Source organism: Ranitomeya imitator, chromosome 5 (assembly GCF_032444005.1).
Source record: "Ranitomeya imitator isolate aRanImi1 chromosome 5, aRanImi1.pri, whole genome shotgun sequence".
Taxonomy (NCBI): Eukaryota; Metazoa; Chordata; class Amphibia; order Anura; family Dendrobatidae; genus Ranitomeya; species Ranitomeya imitator.
In genome coordinates this window covers 106,514,284-106,533,003 of record NC_091286.1, presented here as the reverse complement: position 1 = coordinate 106,533,003, position 18,720 = coordinate 106,514,284, and the positions used below count along the sequence as shown (strand labels likewise).

Below are 18,720 nucleotides of genomic sequence, written 5' to 3'. Positions count from 1 at the left end.
GTAAATGAGGCAGCCAGAATAATGGTAGCAGGCTGTGTTACAATGTTTGAATGGCTCTGACATAAGGGAACGTGAGTTACAGAACGGCCCACTTCATGGTTTGCATCATCCTGACCACCACATATAGACATGAACATCTGAAAATGGAATACCTCTTTACATGCTGAACTCCGGGTATGTGCAGACGACTGCTTATTTATGCAACATCATACCCGCAGTAGCCAGATGTTACAGCAAAGTGGATGGGATTCCAAGAAATACCATGCACGCTATGCGTCCACAGACGCCCGTGGATCACCCGCGGTGACTGACGTGGCACGTCTCTCCAGACCACAGCATTTCAATTTCTCCTGTGGAAAAGTCTCCCCCGAAGTAATTACATCAATAGAATGTATTGGAAGTGGTGAATCAGCATGGTTCAGTGAACACTTGTGGATTTCCCTGCGTTCAATAAACAGCAGCGCTTTGGATGCAGCGAACATGTGCTGCCAGTTCTGCATCGTGTGCACCCGGCCTTAGATTTCAGAATGCAAAGTTGCAGTGGAGCAACCTCATATCCTTAAAGAGTACCTGTCATCAATCTGGGGCTGTCCTTTTTATTTAAGGAAGAGGTGGGCAGAAAGATCAACTAAGAGGTCCCATGTATTTGAATGTCCTCCATTCTAGCAAAAGTCCGTTCCGAACTTTCGATTCTGGGATCGCATCATGCAGAGCAGGCTCCCACAATCCCTCTTGTTGTGAAAAAGCAAGATCTTGCACGAACAGTAACATTACCAAGCGGTGACCATTCGTCTATGTTCCCTGATGTGCTTTTAGTGCGTTCTGATACTGCAGAATTTCTGCACCTATTTAAATTCGGTTATTTGCGTTTTTTTATTGCATTTTTTGTGTGCTTTTTTAACGTGTTTCTGATGCGGTATTTGGGACCTTTTTTGTTCATGGGCGCAGTATAGGGTACCCCTTTTGATTTTGCCTTAAATAAGAACACCTGCCCTCACCTGTTGATGAGTGATCTTTAATGTGACTTCAGTAAATAAGAATCTTTTCTTATGTTCTGCTCACTACAAACCTGTGCATATTTTAAAAGCTTCTCTGTTGCTTCCGGATCCTTATTCCAAATGAGATGTTCACACAGCTGGAGTAATTCTTTATCAATGTCATCGTAGACAGGAAGGTTTCCTGCATTTACAATCCCCATGTCCATGCCAATCTATAAAAAACAGATAACAATACAACACTGCGTCATTCCACAATTTAAGACATAAGGCCACCATGTCTTTGTGACTTACTTATGCAACTACACAGATTTCTTGGTTGAAACACTGAAAAATGACCCCCCAAAAAAATACAAGACAAAAACGTAGATTGCGCTGAAGTTAATGAGAGATCTTCAGAGTCATGTATTGCAGAATTTTATTATTTATGAAAGTCTTAGTTACTCACCGGTTAACAGTGTTTTTTCGGAGTCCATGACAGCACCACGGAGAGAGGGGATCCGCCCTTCAGGAACAGGAAACCTACAGATACATAAGGGCGGCACCTCTCCCACGCATCGGTTGGTTTACAGAGCACAAGAGGTCCACCAAGGTTAATGACATAATTTATATATATAAAAATATTACAACTTAACTATCCACCACGAGTGGACTATATTAAAAAAAAAGGAAGAGGTATACACCCAGAACTTAAGAAGACGGGAGGGTATGTACGGGTGCTGTCATGGACTCCGAAAAACACAGTTAACCGGTAACTAAGACTATCGGTCGTCCATGACAGCACCACGTAGAGAATTACAGAGAGTAACTATTTAGGGAGGGACTACAGTGACGTCACCGCTGTGCTTTACAGCCGGCCGGCGCTCACAGTCAATGCGGGAAGCTGAGGCTGGGGGACAGACACCGGAATGTAAGTATGTAGTGTTTGTTTTTTTTTACATTTACAATGGTAACCAGGGTAAACATCGGGTTACTAAGCGCGGCCCTGCGCTTAGTAACCCGATGTTTACCCTGGTTACCAGTGAAGACATTGCTGAATCGGCGTCACACACACCGATTCAGCAACGAAATAAAGTTCTGGCCTTTCTGCTCCGACCAACGATGTCACAGCAGGATCCAGATCGCTGCTGCGTGTCAAACACAACGATTTCGTTATCCAGGACGCTGCAACGTCACGGATCGCTAGCGATATCGTTGTTAAGTTGTTCAGTGTGAAGGTACCTTTAGAAGCTTTAGCCACCGCTGCGTCTAATTTTGGTGCCTTATCCCACGTGTTCACCAAGGGGTCGTCAAAGGGATATCTCCGTTTAAAGGCCGGTGGCAGGAAGCCCTTTATTTCTGACTTTTTCCACTCTCTTTTGACAAGGTTTTGAACCCTGTCATTAAGTGGAAATTTTTTGCGTTTTCTTGGGTCTAGACCGCCGAACATTAGGTTTTGCGCCGAAAGTTCTTGTTTTTCGTCAGCCACCCCCATGGTGGATCTGAATGATTTAACCAGTCTGTCTATCTGGTCTAGTGGGAAACAGAATCGATTAGCATCCTCCTCTGAAGAGGATGCCAAGGAGACGGAGGCTTCCGAATCATATTCTTTCCTAGGGGCAGTAGACGAATCTGAATCTGACACGCTAGGCTCCCTTCTTCTCTTGGAAGGCTCCCTTTGGGACAAGGATTTTAAGGAATCTTTTAATTCTCTCCTGATAATTTCTCTAAGGTTTGAAGTAAAATCGGGAGACTCTTCCGCCACCTATGGGAGCGGAAAAAAACCCTATGTAATTTAACTAGTACTACCGCTGTACAATGTGTGTGTATATATATATATATATATATATTCCCTACCATCTGTCGCACACACGACTGACATAGTCTTTTAGGGTAGGCGTCTGGCAAAGGGCAACCACATAGTGCACACTCCTTATTCTTTACTTTGCCAGTGCACTTTTTTCCCTAAGGAAAAGACATAGGAAAAGACTGCATCAGGGCAGGTTCACAAATATCTCTTACCCAGGTAGCAGCAGTAGGTACCGGATTACTGGGTTAACTAACCGGATCCTTCAGTCTAGACGAAGTCCTGCGACTGGGCTGATCACTGCGTCTGCGGGTCTTCGGCTGGGGGTTAGCATGGGACCTTTCCGAGGCTCTGTCCTGCTCCTGCTCCAGCAGACCGACGGGAGCTTCAGGCTCATCCATTGCTGCAGATGGGCTCATTAGCAGCCCTGCAACCTTCTGTGCGGCTATATATAGCCCTTCCCCCGGATCCGGATTGTCAGCAGGTGTGTGGCCAACGGTACCGCCCCCTCCCCGTGTGGCCACCAGTCCCCCTATAGCCTCCGACCGCCCCCCACGCCGCCATCGCTGCACGTGGCTGCAGCACAGCGGCACCACCTGCAGAAGCCGGCTGGCGTTCGACTTACGGTTTAGGCCCCGCCCCCCCACTTCGGGCGCCGGAAAGAGCGCACAGGGATGTGTATGGCAGCCGAGGCTCAACCCCGGGCAACTGATTCCTGTACCGCCGGCCGACCCCGCCGCACACCGCCACGCCGAACCCCGCAAACCGGACGACAGACGGCCGCAGGATCTTCCGAGGCACCAGGCAGGCTGAACGGACCCCGGGGGGAAGGGAATACTTACCGATGCTGGTCTCTGGAGACGGACATCCCCCGGACTCCGCTCCGCTCACTGTCGTGGAGCACTACAAATGTAGAAATCTGTAGGGCATCCTGTCCTCCAGGAACAGGAAACCAATTGATGCTTGGGAGAGGTGCCGCTCTTATGTATCTGTAGCTTTCCTGTTCCTGAAGGGCGGATCCCCTCTCTCTGTGGTGCTGTCATGGACGACTGATAAATTGGTGATTTGCTTTCCTATTTGTTGCTACTAAGGCTAGGTTCACATTGCATTAGTGCAGTCCGTTCAATGCATACGTTGAACGGACTGCGCTAACGCAAGTGCCGACTTTTGCACAGCGCTACTGCAGATGGAGCTTCTGCTAGCTCCATCTGCGCTAGCAGTGACGGACCCGGAAACGCTGCAGCCCGCATCTCGGGTCCGTCACTCAAATGACGGCCCATTGTGGGCGTGCGCTAGTGATGCTTCCGCCATTGCTGTCTATGGCGGCGTTAACAGACTACGTTACACCGCGTTATGCCGCGGTGTAACGTAGTCCGTTAAACGTAGAGCCATAACGCAATGTGAACCAAGCCAACGAGACTGTAGGGTAGCTTCACTGCCACAGAGATAGGATAGGAGTCGGCATTTATTGTGATGTAAAAATAACAGAAAGAGTTGTTATAAGTGGTTTTGCCATATGCAAAAAATAAATAAAATATTTGATATGTCAAAATACATTTCTGCTGAAGTTTCAGACAACGAGACCCTCGCCCAATGTTAAAATGAAGGGTCAGGACATTTACCTTGATGACATAATGGAAATATATCATGCAAACACTGAGACGATACTAAATAATCCCAAAATACAACAGATCCAAAAGCACATATATCTGAGACTGAAGATTTCTAATAAAATCCTTACCTTAATAGCATGATAGAGAAATACTGAATGCATGGATTCTCTGATGGCATCCATTCCTCGGAATGAGAAAGAAAGGTTGGAAAGACCGCCACTGACCTTCGCGCCTTTTAGTGTTTCCTTATAAAGGACAAAATAATTTGTAATTACCAATACCAAATTACACTGTGTGCAGAATTATTAGGCAAGTTGTATTTTAGAGGATGATTTTTATTATTGATCAACAACTATGTTCTCAATCAACCCAAAAGACTCAAATATTAAAGCTTAATATTTTTGGAAGTTGGAGTGTTTTTTTTTAGATTTGGCTATCTTAGGAGGATATCTGTTTGTGCAGGTAACTATTACTGTGCAGAATTATTAGGCAACTTAATAAAAACCAAATATATTCCCATCTCACTTGTTTATTTTCACCAGGTAAACCAATATAACTGCACAAAATTTAGAAATAAATATTTCTGACATGGAAAAACAAAGCCCCCCAAAATTAGTGACCAATACAGCCACCTTTCTTTATGATGACACTCAACAGCCTTCCATCCATAGATTCTGTCAGTTGATTGATCTGTTTACGATCAACATTGCGTGCAGCAGCCACCACAGTCTCCCAGACACTGTTCCGAGAGGCGGACTTGTTTTCCCTCCCTCTAGATCTCACAATTTATGAGGGACCACAGGTTCTCCATGGTGTTCAGCTCAGGTGAACAAGGGGGCCATGTCATTATCTTTTCTTCTTTGAGATCTTTACTGGCCAGCCACACTGTGGAGTAGTTGGAGGCATGTGATGGAGCACTGTCCTGCATGAAAATAATGTTATTCTTGAATGATACCGACTTCTTCCTGTACCACTGCTTGAAGAAGTTGTCTTCCAGTAACTGACAGTAGGTCTGGGAGTTGAGCTTCACTCCATCCTCAACCCAAAACGATCCCACAAGTTCATCTTTGATGATACCAGCCCATACCAGTACCCCACCTCCACCTTTCTGGCATCTGAGTCGGAGTGGAGCTCTCTGCCCTTTACTGATCCAGCCTCTGGCCCATCTATTTGGCCCATCAAGAGTCACTGTCATTTCATCAGTCCATAAAACCTTTGAAAGGTCAGTCTTAAGATATTTCTTGGCCCAGTCTTGATGTTTTATCTTACGTTTCTTGTGCAAAGATTGTCGTTTTTCAGCCTACCTTACCTTGGCCATGTCCCTGAGTATCACACACCTTGTGCTTTTTGATACTCCAGTAACGTTGCAGCTCTGACATATGGCAAAACTGGTGGCAAATGGCATCTTGGCAGCTTCACACTTGATTTTCCTCAATTCATGGGCAGTTATTTTGCCCAACACGCTTCTTGCGACCCTGTTGGCCATTTGCCATGAAACGTTTGGTGATCACGCTTCAAAAGATTGGCAATTTCAAGACTGCTGCACCGCTCTGCAAGACATCTCACAACGTTGGCTTTTCAGACCCCGTCACATCTCTCTTCTGACCCATTTTGACAAAGGAAAGGAAGTTGCCTAATAATTAAGCACACCTTATATAGGATTTTGATGTCATTAGACAATACCCCACCTCATTACAGAGATGCACATCACCTGATTTACTTAATTGGTAGTTGGCTCTCAAGCCTGAACAGCTTGGAGTAGGACAACATGTATTTAAAGTATCATGTGATCAAAATAGGGATTTTTGTGTACTCACCGTAAAATTCTTTTCTCCAAGCCAATCATTGGGGGACACAGGACCATGGGTGTTATGCTGCTGCCACTAAGAGGACACTTACAGTGAGTACACAAAAATCCATATTTCTCCTACGCAGTCCCTGGGTGGGAAACAATCCACTGCAATTGCTCCTTGTACCCACAAGTTACAGATGCGGCACTGCCGCCTGCAAAATTTGTCTGCCGACAGACACATCTGCCGAGGCCTGAGAATGGACATGGTAATGTTTTGTAAACGTATGGAGGCTGGACCAAGTCGCAGCTCTGCAGACTTGTGCTGCCGATGCCTGGTGCCGGATGGCCCAATACGCACCCACTGACCGAGTAGAATGAACCTTAATCCCTGCTGGGACAGAGTGACCTCTGACTCAGTAGAATTCCTGGATAGCTGAACAAATCCACTTGGCCATCGTAGCTTTGGAAGCGGATAGACCTTTCCTTGGCCGTTCCGGGAGCATAAACAGGGCATCTGACCTGCGGAAAGACGCTGTCCTCGAGACGTATCTGCTAAGAGCTCTCACCAAGTCCAGTGTGTGAAGAGCCTTCTCGGTGCGATGTACTGGTGCCGGGCAAAGTGAAGGCAAGACAATTTACTCATTGAGGTGGAAAGATGAGACAACTTTCGGTAGAAAAGACGAGGATGTTCTCAAAACCACCTTATCTTGATGAAAAATGAGGAAAGGAACTCGACAAGACAAAGCCGCCAGCTCTGAGAGTCATCGGATGGACATGACCGCAACCAGGAAGGCAACTTTCCATGACAGAAAAGACAGGGAAACGTCCTGCAGATGTTCAAAAGGGGCCTCCTGCAAGACTCCGAGGACCAAATTAAAGGTCCCATGGTTCCAACGGCATCTTATAGGGCGGCACCACATGGGAGACTCCCTGAATGAACGTCATCACCTGTAATCTGTTGGCAATTCTTCGTTGGAACAGGACTGACAAGGCTGAAATCTGCCCTTTAAGAGAACTAAGGGCGAGACCTAAGTCCAAACCCGACTGAAGGAATTGGAGGATGGAAAGAATGGAAAATTCAAGAGAAGAGCATCCTCGGTCCTTGCACCATGAGAAGATCTTCCAAATGCGATGATAAATACGCATAGAAGTAGGCTTTCTAGCGCTGATCGTGGAGAGAAGACTGCCTGTGCTAGCACCCAGGACTCATCGGCCATGCCGTCAAACACAGGGCCTCGGAGTTCTGGTGGTTAATGGGGCTCTGCGCAATTCGGTAATCGCCAGGGGACATCGGCGACTAGTTGAAATAGTTCGGCGTACCAAGCCCTGCGCGGCCAATCTGGCACAATCAGGATTACTGGTATCCCCTCCGCTCTGATCTTCTTGATGACTCTCGGCCATAAAGGAAGCGGGGGAAATATGTACGGAAGCTGGAACTGATGCCACGAGTGAACGAGTGCATCTGCCCCGATGGCTTCCGGATTGTGAGACCGAGCTTTGAAGTTGGGAACCTTGGAATTTAGCTGTGAGGCCATCAGATCCACGTCCGGGGTTCCCCAACAACAGCAGATCTGGTGGAAGATCTCCGGATGGAGAGACCACTCTCCAGAGTCGAGACCTTAATGGCTGAGGAAATCTGCCTCCCAATTTTCCACTCCCGGGATGTGAACCGCTGAGATCATTGAGCAGTTTTCCTTGGCTCAACGGAGAATGTGGCCTACCTCGGTCATGGCTGCCTTGCTGCGTGTTTCCCCCTGCCGGTTGGCATTGTCGGACTGAATCCTGATGGGACGACCTGCCAGGAAGGGATGGAATTGGAGAAGAGCCCTGATTGCCAGTATTTCCATGATGTTGAAGGGCAGGCGTGCTTCCTGAAGAGACAAGGGGCCCTGAGCTGTGTGATGGTGGAACACTGCTCCCCAACCCAGAAGACTGGCATCTGTTGTCACAACTAGCCAATGTACTGGGAGAAAAGACTTCCCTTGATTCAGAGAGGACTTCAAAGTCCACCACCTGAGAGACTGACTTGCTGGGGAAGGAGAAAACGACGATCGAGAGAGAACGGGTTCCTGTCCCACACAGCCAGGAGAGCATGTTGTAGGGGGCGGAGGTGTAGTTGAGCGAATGGGACTGCCTCCAAGGCTGCTACCATCCTGCCGAGGACTCTCATACTGAAACGCAGAGAGTGAATATGAGGTTGGGAGAGCTTCCCGCTATAAGACTGAGATCTTTTCCGGGGGAAGTACCAACCCCTTGGGATGAGTCCAGTATCATTCCTAGAAAGGAAATTCGCTGAGCTGGTACTGGGGAAGATATTTTGAAGTTTATCTTCCAACCCAGGCGAGAAAGTATCTATTGTGATGTCATGGCCTCCTTGCAGGTGCAGAAAGAGGATCCTTTGATGAGGATATCCTCTAGATACGGTAACACCACCACACCTCGGGTATGAAGGATGGCCACGGCGGCCGTCATGACCTTGGTGAATACCCTGGGAGCGGTGGCGAGGCCGAAGGGCAGAGCAGCAAATTGAAAGTGATCTTCCTGAACTGCGAAGCGTAGAAACCTTTGGTGAGAAGGTAAAATTGGAATGTGGAGGTACGAGTCCTGGATGTCTATACATGCCAGGAACTCGCCTTTCTCCATGGAGACGATGACAGAACGAAGCGATTCCATCCGGAACCGTCGTACCCTGACGAACTTGTTCAGCAGTTTTAGGTCCAGTATGGGCCGTACTGTACCGTCCTTCTTTGGAACAATGAACAGGTTTGAATAAAAACCTTGAAACTTTTCGCTTAGAGGGACCGGGATAATAACCCTGTCTTCTTTTAGAGAGCTTATGGCCTGGAAAAACTCTGATGCCTTTTCCCTGGGAGGAGAAGACAGGAAAAAGCTATTTGGTGGAAGAGAGGAGAATTCTATCTTGTATCCGGAGGACACTAGGTCGTGGACCCATTCGTCGTGAACGACCGAGAGCCATGCGCCGCTGAAGGAAAGCAGGCGACCACCTACTTTGAGGGTGTCCTCCGGATACCTCAGGAAGTCATTGTGTGGGAGACCTGCCCGGCCTGGTCCCACTGGATCCTGACTGCCTAGGCCTGCCTCTCCACGAAGGGGAAGGATTGTAAGAGGTCTGAGGACCTCTATCCCTACGTTGTGCCTGGCCAGGGCCAGAAGATGTGGAAGTAGAGGACCAATTTGAGTTAAAGAGGGGGGAAAAAAAAACAAAAAAAAAAAAACCCGGGACTGAGCCTGTTGCTGCTGGTTCCGAAAGGGCCGAAAGTGTCTCTGTTGTGGAAGAAATTTACTCTTCCCTCAGTGGCGTCGGAAATTAATTGGTCGAGCTTTTCACCAAAAAAGGCAACCACTCTGATATGGAAGAGAAGTCAATGACTTTTTGGAAGCCGAATCCGCATTCCAGTTCCTGAGCCATAAGGACCTCCGGATGGTGATGGTGTTTGCTGCTGCTTGCGAAGCACAGTTAGCAGTGTCCAGGGACGTGGTAACTACAAAATCTCCAGCTCTGGCTATCTGCGTAGCGATGTCTGCTATCTCGGGGGGGGGGACAAGACCTCAGCCCAGTGGGTCATAGCCTTAGCCACCCACGTAGCGGCAAAAGATGGGAAGAGTGCGGCTGCTGAGGCTTCAAAGGCTGAAGGCGCCATATTGTCGATCTGACGATCGGTTGGGTTTTTAATAGATGCACCCTCCGAAGAGGATAAAATAGATTTAGTAGCCAGGCGTGATACCGGAGGATCTACCGGGTGATATTGAGACCAATCTTTTCTTAGTTCCTGGGCAAAGGGATATTTTGATTCCATGGGATTCTGCCCTGTGAATCGTTTATTGGGACGGATCGTGTGAGATTCAACAATTTCCTTAAATTCTGAATGAGTGGCGAACACTCTGTGAGCTTGCTTGGTCCTCTTAAAGGACACGGCATGATCCGTTTTAGATAAAGGTTCCTCCTCAAGTTTCAAAGCCTTATTTACTGACTCAGTCGAGAGTCTCCTGATCGTGATGAAATTCCTGATATAGGGACGTATCAGAATCGTCCTCTGAAACAGGTTATCTACTAGCCCCAATGGAAGGGGAGCGAGAAATGGAGCTTTCAGAACCCGAAACCCAGTGATGGTCTGGGAATATGGCATGAGTTCTTTTGCTGGAAGAGCGAGAGCTCCTTGGCAAGGTACAACCCCAAGAGTACAAGGGGTTTTAAGGATCAGAAGCGTCATCCGTAACAGCGCCCTGGTTAGAGGAGGGGTCTCGGAACGATTCTAATGCTTTTGCCAGGGATGCCATAGACTGGGTAAGAGAGGTAGCCCACTTGGGGGGACCAGGCTCACTAGGTTCGGTATCAGTAACAGGTGGTTAACAAGCTGTGCACAATGCAGTATTGTGACCCCGGGGTAATGAGACCTTACAAGAGGTACATGCAGCGAAGAATACAGTGTGGGTTTTCCCAGACTTTTTGTGAGGCCTTGATTGAGACATAGTAGCCTTGAGGAGAGCGCTTACTAGCAGGGGAAGGGTTAAGCTATGTTTCTACAGCTTACCCAGGTCCTGTGTCTTGACTCCCCAGGGAAGGTCCGCAATGTATGGTCCTGAAGGCTGTGATTAGGAAAGCTGGAGCAGCGCTGCAGCATCAGCGCTGTGGGTGTCCCAAGATAGCTGCCGAGAACTGTGAGAGTGCTTCTCAGGGAACGAGAAGCACTAGAAAAGATGGACGGCGGCAATTGCCGGTGGGCGTGGCCAAAAACTCCGGCCTGTATGAAGGGGAAAAGCCGGGGACTAAATTTTAAAAGCTTGCGGTTGCAGCGTTGTGACCGCTATTAGTGCCATCCTCAGCAGCACTCCTTTATAGAAAAGCCACCCTGCGGACCACCCACGGACCCGGGATTTATGCCCTGTTAGAAGTGCGGACCTTCCATACCCCGGGGACCAGGACCCCCCAGCGCCTCGGCCCCCGCAGTGTACTCACGGTAGATACGGTGGGCCGATGCTCAATCCACCATCGCCATAGTCAGGGAGGGGGTGGAGAGCAGTGGTGATGCAGTGGGGGCTGCATGGACGCCATACATAATATGTCCGGCTATGCAGCTGGCTCCAGGAGAAGTAGATGGAGGACTACTCCATGTGGTCGCCTGCTATGGAGGGGGGAGATCGGAACGCGAAGGAACCGTCACCCGTAACGTGAGCTCAGGGCTGACATCCAACGTTGCAGGAAAGGATACGGGAGGAATGCTCCACGTAATTGCCTGTTGATGATTCGGGGGAGATCGGAACCTAGAAAGGGTCCCTCACCCACATTCGCTCCGTTAAGGGAAAAAATAGAATAAAAAATGAAAATAAAAATGGTGGGGTATGAAAGCAGACCCAAGTGCCTCCTACAGACACTAAGCAAGAACTGGTTCACTGAGAGACAGCAGGAGGGTGTATACTGCAGGGGAGGAGCTATTCTTTATGTGTTAACTTGGTGTCCTCCTAGTGGTAGCAGCATAACACCCATGGTCCTGTGTCCCCCAATGAGGCGTAGGAGAAATACAACTTGCCTAATAATTCTGCACACTGTGTACAGTGATAGTGCCAGGCACACTAACTGCTATTTACGGAGTTTCTTCTTTAAAAGTTTTCCCTTCGGGGTGCTATTTCTAAATACATACGTGTGCGATACAGGTTCATAAACGTACATTGTCAAAATACAATTTCATAGGTTCATAATGGAAATGCATTTGTAAAAATCAGACGGCACATGGATTTTGTGTGGGATCCAATTTTTCTTTTATGCACATGATGACTTGAATGGGAGAGTCTCATCCGAGACTCGGAAGAATATACTGCATGCTGCAATTTTTTTCCTCACGAACAGTCGGACCGAGAGAAAAATCGGTCTTCTGGACAGTCCCATTGAATAACATTAGTCAAAGTGCTGTGCGTGTGCAATCCGATCAAAAACAAGATAACACACATCCGATATATACGCTCGTCTGTATGAAAACTTCGACCCAGTATTGCAAATAATAAAAACATCAATAAGGAAAGCGTTCACATGACCCACTGAATATTTAGTCTATGCTGCTGCTTACCTTTATTGTTTTGGTGGCTTCAATAAAGTGAATGGCATACTTATCATGCTCCTCCATGCCAGTGCCAATTGTTAAGATATTTGGATCAAATATGATATCATTGGGGTTAAATTTCAATTTAGTAACCAAGAGATTGTAGGCTCTAGTGCAAATGCGGACTTTTGCTTCTGCATCTGTAGCCTATATGAATGAAAATGAATAATACACACATTAACAGTACATCTTACAGGGGCTGGCTTGGGTTCAAAACGCATAAAATTGCAGAGTGTATAAAACAGCAACTTTGAAATATATTTTATTAAAAGGCCTCTGTTCTCAATAACAAATCATTTTTATTCTATAATGTATTGCTTGTTGAGTACGTTATTGGCCACCTTTGTCGTTTATAAGAGGTAGCTGGTTTCCTAAGCAAGGAGCGCGCACTGTCACAAGTCAGCCAGGTACAGTGAGCTTTAGTGTCACTGTGTTGTTCCAATGCAGCAGACAAATTTGTTTTTGTTTGTAGCATTGGAAAGTGGGATGTCTGGGCTCAGCTGTGCTCTGGAACGGTCAATCTTCTGAGGCGCACAGGAGGCCAGGACACTGGGGAGCCATGCACTCCTGAAGTTAGGGACTTGAGACAACAGTTTTAAAGCATGTTAAAAAAGAACACAACTAAACCATTAATGTAACTACCATTAAAGTTTTCCAGTAAGTTCATGAATGATGACACAATCCTTACATGCAAATGTTTACTATTAATTTAATGCTTTAATGTTTGTGGTTGAATAGTGTTGTGAAGATGTAATGTCCCTTTTCTGCTTATAATGCGGCTATATATTAGATAGCAGTGGGCCAAGTAGGTGTGCTGCCGCCCCATCAGGTGTCAGGTTTTACAATCTAATATCATCAGCCCAGAAACACCTCCAAGCGCATTCATTGTAAACAGAACCTGCCAACATCTATCTAATATACGGCCACACGCAGGCATGCAATATATACGGTAACAGACCACAGAAGAAAACATACCTGCCCTACTTCATCAAAAGCCATGATGACCACCGCCGCGCCAAACTGTTTTATCATCTTGGCTTTTGCCAGAAAGTCTTCTTCCCCCTCTTTCAGACTGATGCTGTTCACTATACATTTTCCTTGGCAACATTTCAGCCCAGCCTTAATCACATCAAAGTTGGATGAATCAATACACAGTGGTACCTGTGAGGTTAAATATACATTAAAATATTTTATAGGACATCTGTTCTTAAAATAATGAGGCTGCCTGATGTATCCCATTACACCCGATTATAAAAATGCAGCACAATGAGAGGTTTACCTTCGCAATATCAGGCTCAGACGCAATGTAATTACAGAACCGCGCCATGGCTCTGGGGCCGTCCAGCATGCCGTCATCCATATTAATGTCAAGGACTTGTGCACCCATCTCTACTTGCGCTTTTGCGACTGTAAGTGCTTCCTGTTAGGACAACAGATATAACTTGGTTAAAAAGACAGTTGTACTAGGGTTTCACCAGCAGACAAGGAACTGCACAGCATATCCATGTAATATGATAGTCTTCCAGCATTGCTCCTAGTACAGTCCTACACGCGTCAGAGAAAGAAATGGGAAGCGGTGCGAAACGGGGTATTCCCCTATATATCATTTTTTCACAATTGTAAGAGGAGCCAGAGACAGTATTTAACCGTAAGGCCATGTTTAGACAACAATTTTTTGTGGTTGATGTGCAAAATGTAAAACACACGGCCCACTGGAAGCCTAATTGGTAGTATACATGAGTGATATTCTCAAGTATGTGTGGGAAAAAATGCAACAATATTTTGGTCTGCTTTATGGAAGAAAATAGTGCATGTAATAGCAGGCAGTTTCCGCAAACATTCACGATGTGCACAAGCACACAGAACTGCGGACGCTACTGCACCATTTATTACAATGGCCGTCTGTCCCAGCCTTACACTCTTTACAGCAACTGCAAAAAGAAGTACTCATTGCACAAGAACAGTGCTAAATAATAAAGTAGTACCCTGCTGTATCCACACAAGCAAACTAAAAGAATACCGACATGAAGTAAAAATACAATGCGTTATTCTATACAACTTACCTCATAATTTCCCGCCATAATGAGCTTGGCAAATCTTCTCGAACCGGCCACATTACATCGCTCCCCAATATTAACAAAGTTTGTATAAGGCCCTATTCTAAATGGTTCCATACCTGGGCAAAGATAATCAAACCCAATTCATGTTACAGTTGTTATTTCTGAAGGCATCACTGAAACAAAATATTGTGTACACTACATTCAGAGGATTAACGTTGCATTACAGCAAAATAGTTTTTGCACATATAATATTTAATCACCAATAACCTAGCTATGTCATTTATTTCATCCTTGTACAGTTGTATCTACTATACAGCTATACTTGCCTCCTGCTTGTAATTGTTGGTAGGGGGAAATCTATTACAAGCAAGAGGCAGGGGAGACCAATTACACACTGAGAATCTGCAGTGCGAACATTTTTTTGTTACCAATGATTTACAACCATCGCCATTAACTAGAACTCAGAGCAGAGAAAGTACAAATGAGACTTCACCCCCTTCTGCAATGTTAAAAGCATCTTGGGAAATGTAATCTACTTTAGGGTAAGAGGTAAAAATCAACATGGCAAAATTGGCACATCTAAAAAACAATATACACAAGGCATGCACAATAGCTGCTACACAATTCTTAAAAAAATTAGCTCATGCTGCATTATTTATGCAAAAACAAAAATCTGGAGAGCTGTTTTCGGTCCTTCCGCAACTTTAAACACCATTTAATTTTTAGATCTCAAAGTCTGTAATGAATAATTTAGTTTTATATCTTAATAAAGATTAATTGGACATAGAGGTCTCCCATATTGCCTGATACTCTTTGCCGTTAAATGGGTTTCCAGTAAAAAAAAAGTTTAATTATTTGTAAAAGAAAATTGAATATACTTGATAACACACTTATTGTGATAGGTGCCCTGGTTTCCCAATTTCAATGCCAGTCTGCTAATGTAGGCAGCCATCTAAGTCATCAGAGGATGAGGATATAAGCCCTGTACTATGGTCCTAACTAGTGATGAGCGAATATACTCGTTACTCGAGATTTCTCGAGCATGTTCGGGGGTCCTGCGAGTATTTTTTAGTGCTCGGAGATTTCATTTTTATTGCCGCAGCTGAATGATTTACATCTGTTAGCCAGTATAAGTACATGTGGGGGTTGCCTGGTTGCTAGGGAATCCCCACATGTACTTATGCTGACTAACAGATGTAAATCATTCAGCTGCGGCAAGAAAAACTAAATCTCCGATCACTAAAAAATACTCGGAGGACCCCCAAGCATGCTCGAGAAATCTCAAGTAACGAGTATATTCACTCATCACTAGTCCTAACAGTTTGGTGCATATCACTATAGCAGTGAAGGGTCATTATACTCTGTGGAGCAATAACTTTTAACCCCTTAGTGACCAGGCCAAATTTTTGAAATCTGACCAATGTCACTGTGTGTTAATAACCCTGGAATGCTTTAACAAATCCCAGTGATTTTGAGATTGTTTTTTGTGGTGCATTATAGTTTATGATGGAGGTAAATTTAGGTTGATATATTTTGTGATTATTTATAAAAAATAAAATAAAATTTGACAAAAATGTTCAAAAAAAATTGGCAATTTTCAAACTTTGAATGATTATCCCTTTAATCCAGATAGTCATACCACAGAAAAATAGGGATTTTTGTGTACTCACCATAAAATCCTTTTCTCCGAGCCACTCATTGGGGGACACAGGACACAGCTCCTCTTCTGCACTATACACCGCCCACTGGCTCCGGATAATACCAGTTCGCAGTAGGAGATTAACAAAAAAAATCTTAACCATAGAAACAACATGTCTGGACTAGAACACTTATTATAGGCAACAAGCGAAACAAGGGTGGGTGCTGTGTCCCCCAATGAGTGGCTCAGAGAAAAGGATTTTACGGTGAGTACACAAAAATCCCAATTTCTCCATCGCTACATTGGGGGACACAGGACCGTGGGACGTCCAAAAGCAGTCCCTGGGTGGGGAATAACAACCCAACAGTGTAAACTTATGGCACCTGCTGACTACAGGTGCGCAACCGCTGCCTGCATAATACGCCTACCCAGGCTTGCATCTGAAGATGCCTGACTATGGACATTGTAATGCTTTGAAAAAGGTGCAGGCTAGACTAGGTCGCATCTTTGCAAACCTGCTCTGCAGACGCTTGATTCCGAATGGCCCAGGAAGCACCCACCGACCGAGTACAGTGTGCCCTGAGGCCCGCAGGGATAGGCTTGCCTCTGACGCGGTAAGCCTCCTGAATAGTCAACCGAATCCATCTGGCGATTGTCGACTTAGAGGCGGCCAGTCCTTTCCACTGACCCGCCGGGAGCACGAACAGAGCATCAGTCTGTCGAAAAGATGCTGTCCTGGACACGTACTTCCTGAGGGCTCTGACAAGATCCAAGGAGTGAAGAGCCTTCTCCTCGCGGTGTGTTAGAGCAGGGCAAAGAGACGGAAGTACGATGTCCTCATTGAGGTGGAAGGAAGACACCACCTTCGGGAGGAATAGGAATTCTAGGCTCTAACATAGGATTCTGAACCACAAAATCTTGAATGTTTTGTACTCTTGCAGTGAGATGATCCACACAAGAGGATAGACCCTGAATGTCCATCTCTACACCTGTGTCCTGAACCACCCAAAGGTCTAGGGGAAAAGAAAGACAAAACACAGTGCAAAGAAAAAAAATGGTCTCAGAAGTCCTCTTATCCCTCTATTGAGATGCATTAATACTTTTGGCCGGCTGTACTGTTATGACCTGGTGGTTAGGAGCACCCGACCTGATAGTTAAACTCATACAGGACGAGCTCTGGGATGTGGGAGCTCTGCTGACCGCAAGCCCTAATCCTATCGCACACACTAAAAATAGCCGTGGAGCGCTCCTGACGCTCCCTAGGCGCCTCGTCACAGCCTCAGAGATAGCTAGCCCTAGAGAAGAAAATAAAGCCTAACTTGCCTCAGAGAAATTCCCCAAAGGAATAGGCAGCCCCCCACATATAATGACTGTGAGTAAAGATGAAAGTCACAAACGCAGAAATGAAATAGGTTTCAGCAAAGGGAGGCCAGACTTACTAAATAGACAGAGGATAGGAAAGGAATCTTTGCGGTCAGCACAAAATCCTACAAAAGACCACGCAGAGTGTGCAAAAGGGTCCTCCGCACCGACTCACGGTGCGGAGGGTGCCACTCTGCATCCCAGAGCTTCCAGCTAGCAAGACAAAATCAGGATAACCAGCTGGACAAAGAAACAATGAGCAAAAACAACAATAAGGAACTTAGCTTCTGCAGGAGAAGACAGGTAACCAGGCAGATCCAGGAGCGAACTGAACCAATGCTAAAACATTGACAGCTGGCATGGAGTAACGATCTGAGTGGAGTTAAATAGAGAAGCCAACCAAAGGATAACCCACGTCACCTGTGTAAGGAACCTCAGAAGCAGCAGCTTCACTCATAGCCACCAGAGGGAGCCCATAGACAGAACTCGCCGAAGTACCATTCACGACCACAGGAGGGAGTTCGACAACAGAATTCACAACAGATTCCATCCTGAAATGACGGACTTTGACCAATCCGTTCAAGAGCTTTAGGTCCAGGATGGGCCTCCCTGTTCCATCCTTTTTGGGGACCATAAACAGGTTTGAATAAAAACCGCGGAATCTTTCGTCCTCTGGGACAGGGACAATCACTCCGTCTTGTCGGAGCGACTGGATGGCCTGGGAAAAAGCTTGGGCGCGCCTTCTCGGTTCGGGAGGGCGGGAAGCGAAAAACCGGGTTGGAGAGAGGAAAAAATCGATTTTGTAACCGGAGGAACTGGCCGAGGAATGCCATGAGTAGGTTCCACGAAAGGGCCGAAACCGGACCTGTGGCTGTCGTCGGAACGGTTGTCTGAATCTCTGCTTGGGAAGGGAAGTACTTTTACCCCCCGTAGCGTCAGAAATCATTTTGTCCAGTTTTTCACTGAGATATGGCAGAGACGTGAGCAACTTTTTAGATAAAGAGTCCGCTCGCCAGTTCCTCAGGCAAAGCGCTCTCCTAATCGCCTCAGCGTTAGCAGCCATAAGTGCAGAGCAGTTAGCTGCGTCCAGGGAAGCATTTACTAAGTAATCGCCAGCCAAGGAGATCTGATTTGCAAGCTCCACTATGTCAGGAGAAAGGTCGCTGTTCTGTAAGGTCTTATGCAGAGAGTCTGCCCAAAGAGCCACGGCTTTGGCTACCCAGGTAGCAGCGAAGGAGGGGAAGAGTGCCGAGCATGAAGCCTCAAAGACTGAACGGGTGAGGCCGTCAACTAGGCGGTCCGTGGGATCTTTGATAGAAGATCCGTCCGTCACGGAAAGGATAGTTTTAGAAGACAA

The 18,720-nt window shown here is 46.3% G+C and overlaps 1 protein-coding gene across 3 annotated transcripts in view; it reads right to left on the bottom strand.

Annotated features, from left to right (window-relative positions):
• MTR (5-methyltetrahydrofolate-homocysteine methyltransferase) overlaps positions 1–18,720 on the bottom strand; it is a 121,247-nt gene that overhangs the window by 47,217 nt on the left and 55,310 nt on the right. For all 3 annotated transcript variants that reach the window (XR_011321919.1, XM_069769010.1, XM_069769011.1), the window contains 6 exons: positions 14,366–14,478; positions 13,582–13,722; positions 13,278–13,463; positions 12,270–12,449; positions 4,523–4,639; positions 1,070–1,210 (listed from right to left, as the gene is read on the bottom strand). Coding sequence is in view for 2 of the 3 variants with exons in the window: in XM_069769010.1 (XP_069625111.1) it covers positions 1,070–1,210; positions 4,523–4,639; positions 12,270–12,449; positions 13,278–13,463; positions 13,582–13,722; positions 14,366–14,478 (878 nt within the window). In the remaining variant the exon portion in view is untranslated. The remainder of the gene's footprint in view (positions 1–1,069; positions 1,211–4,522; positions 4,640–12,269; positions 12,450–13,277; positions 13,464–13,581; positions 13,723–14,365; positions 14,479–18,720) is intronic.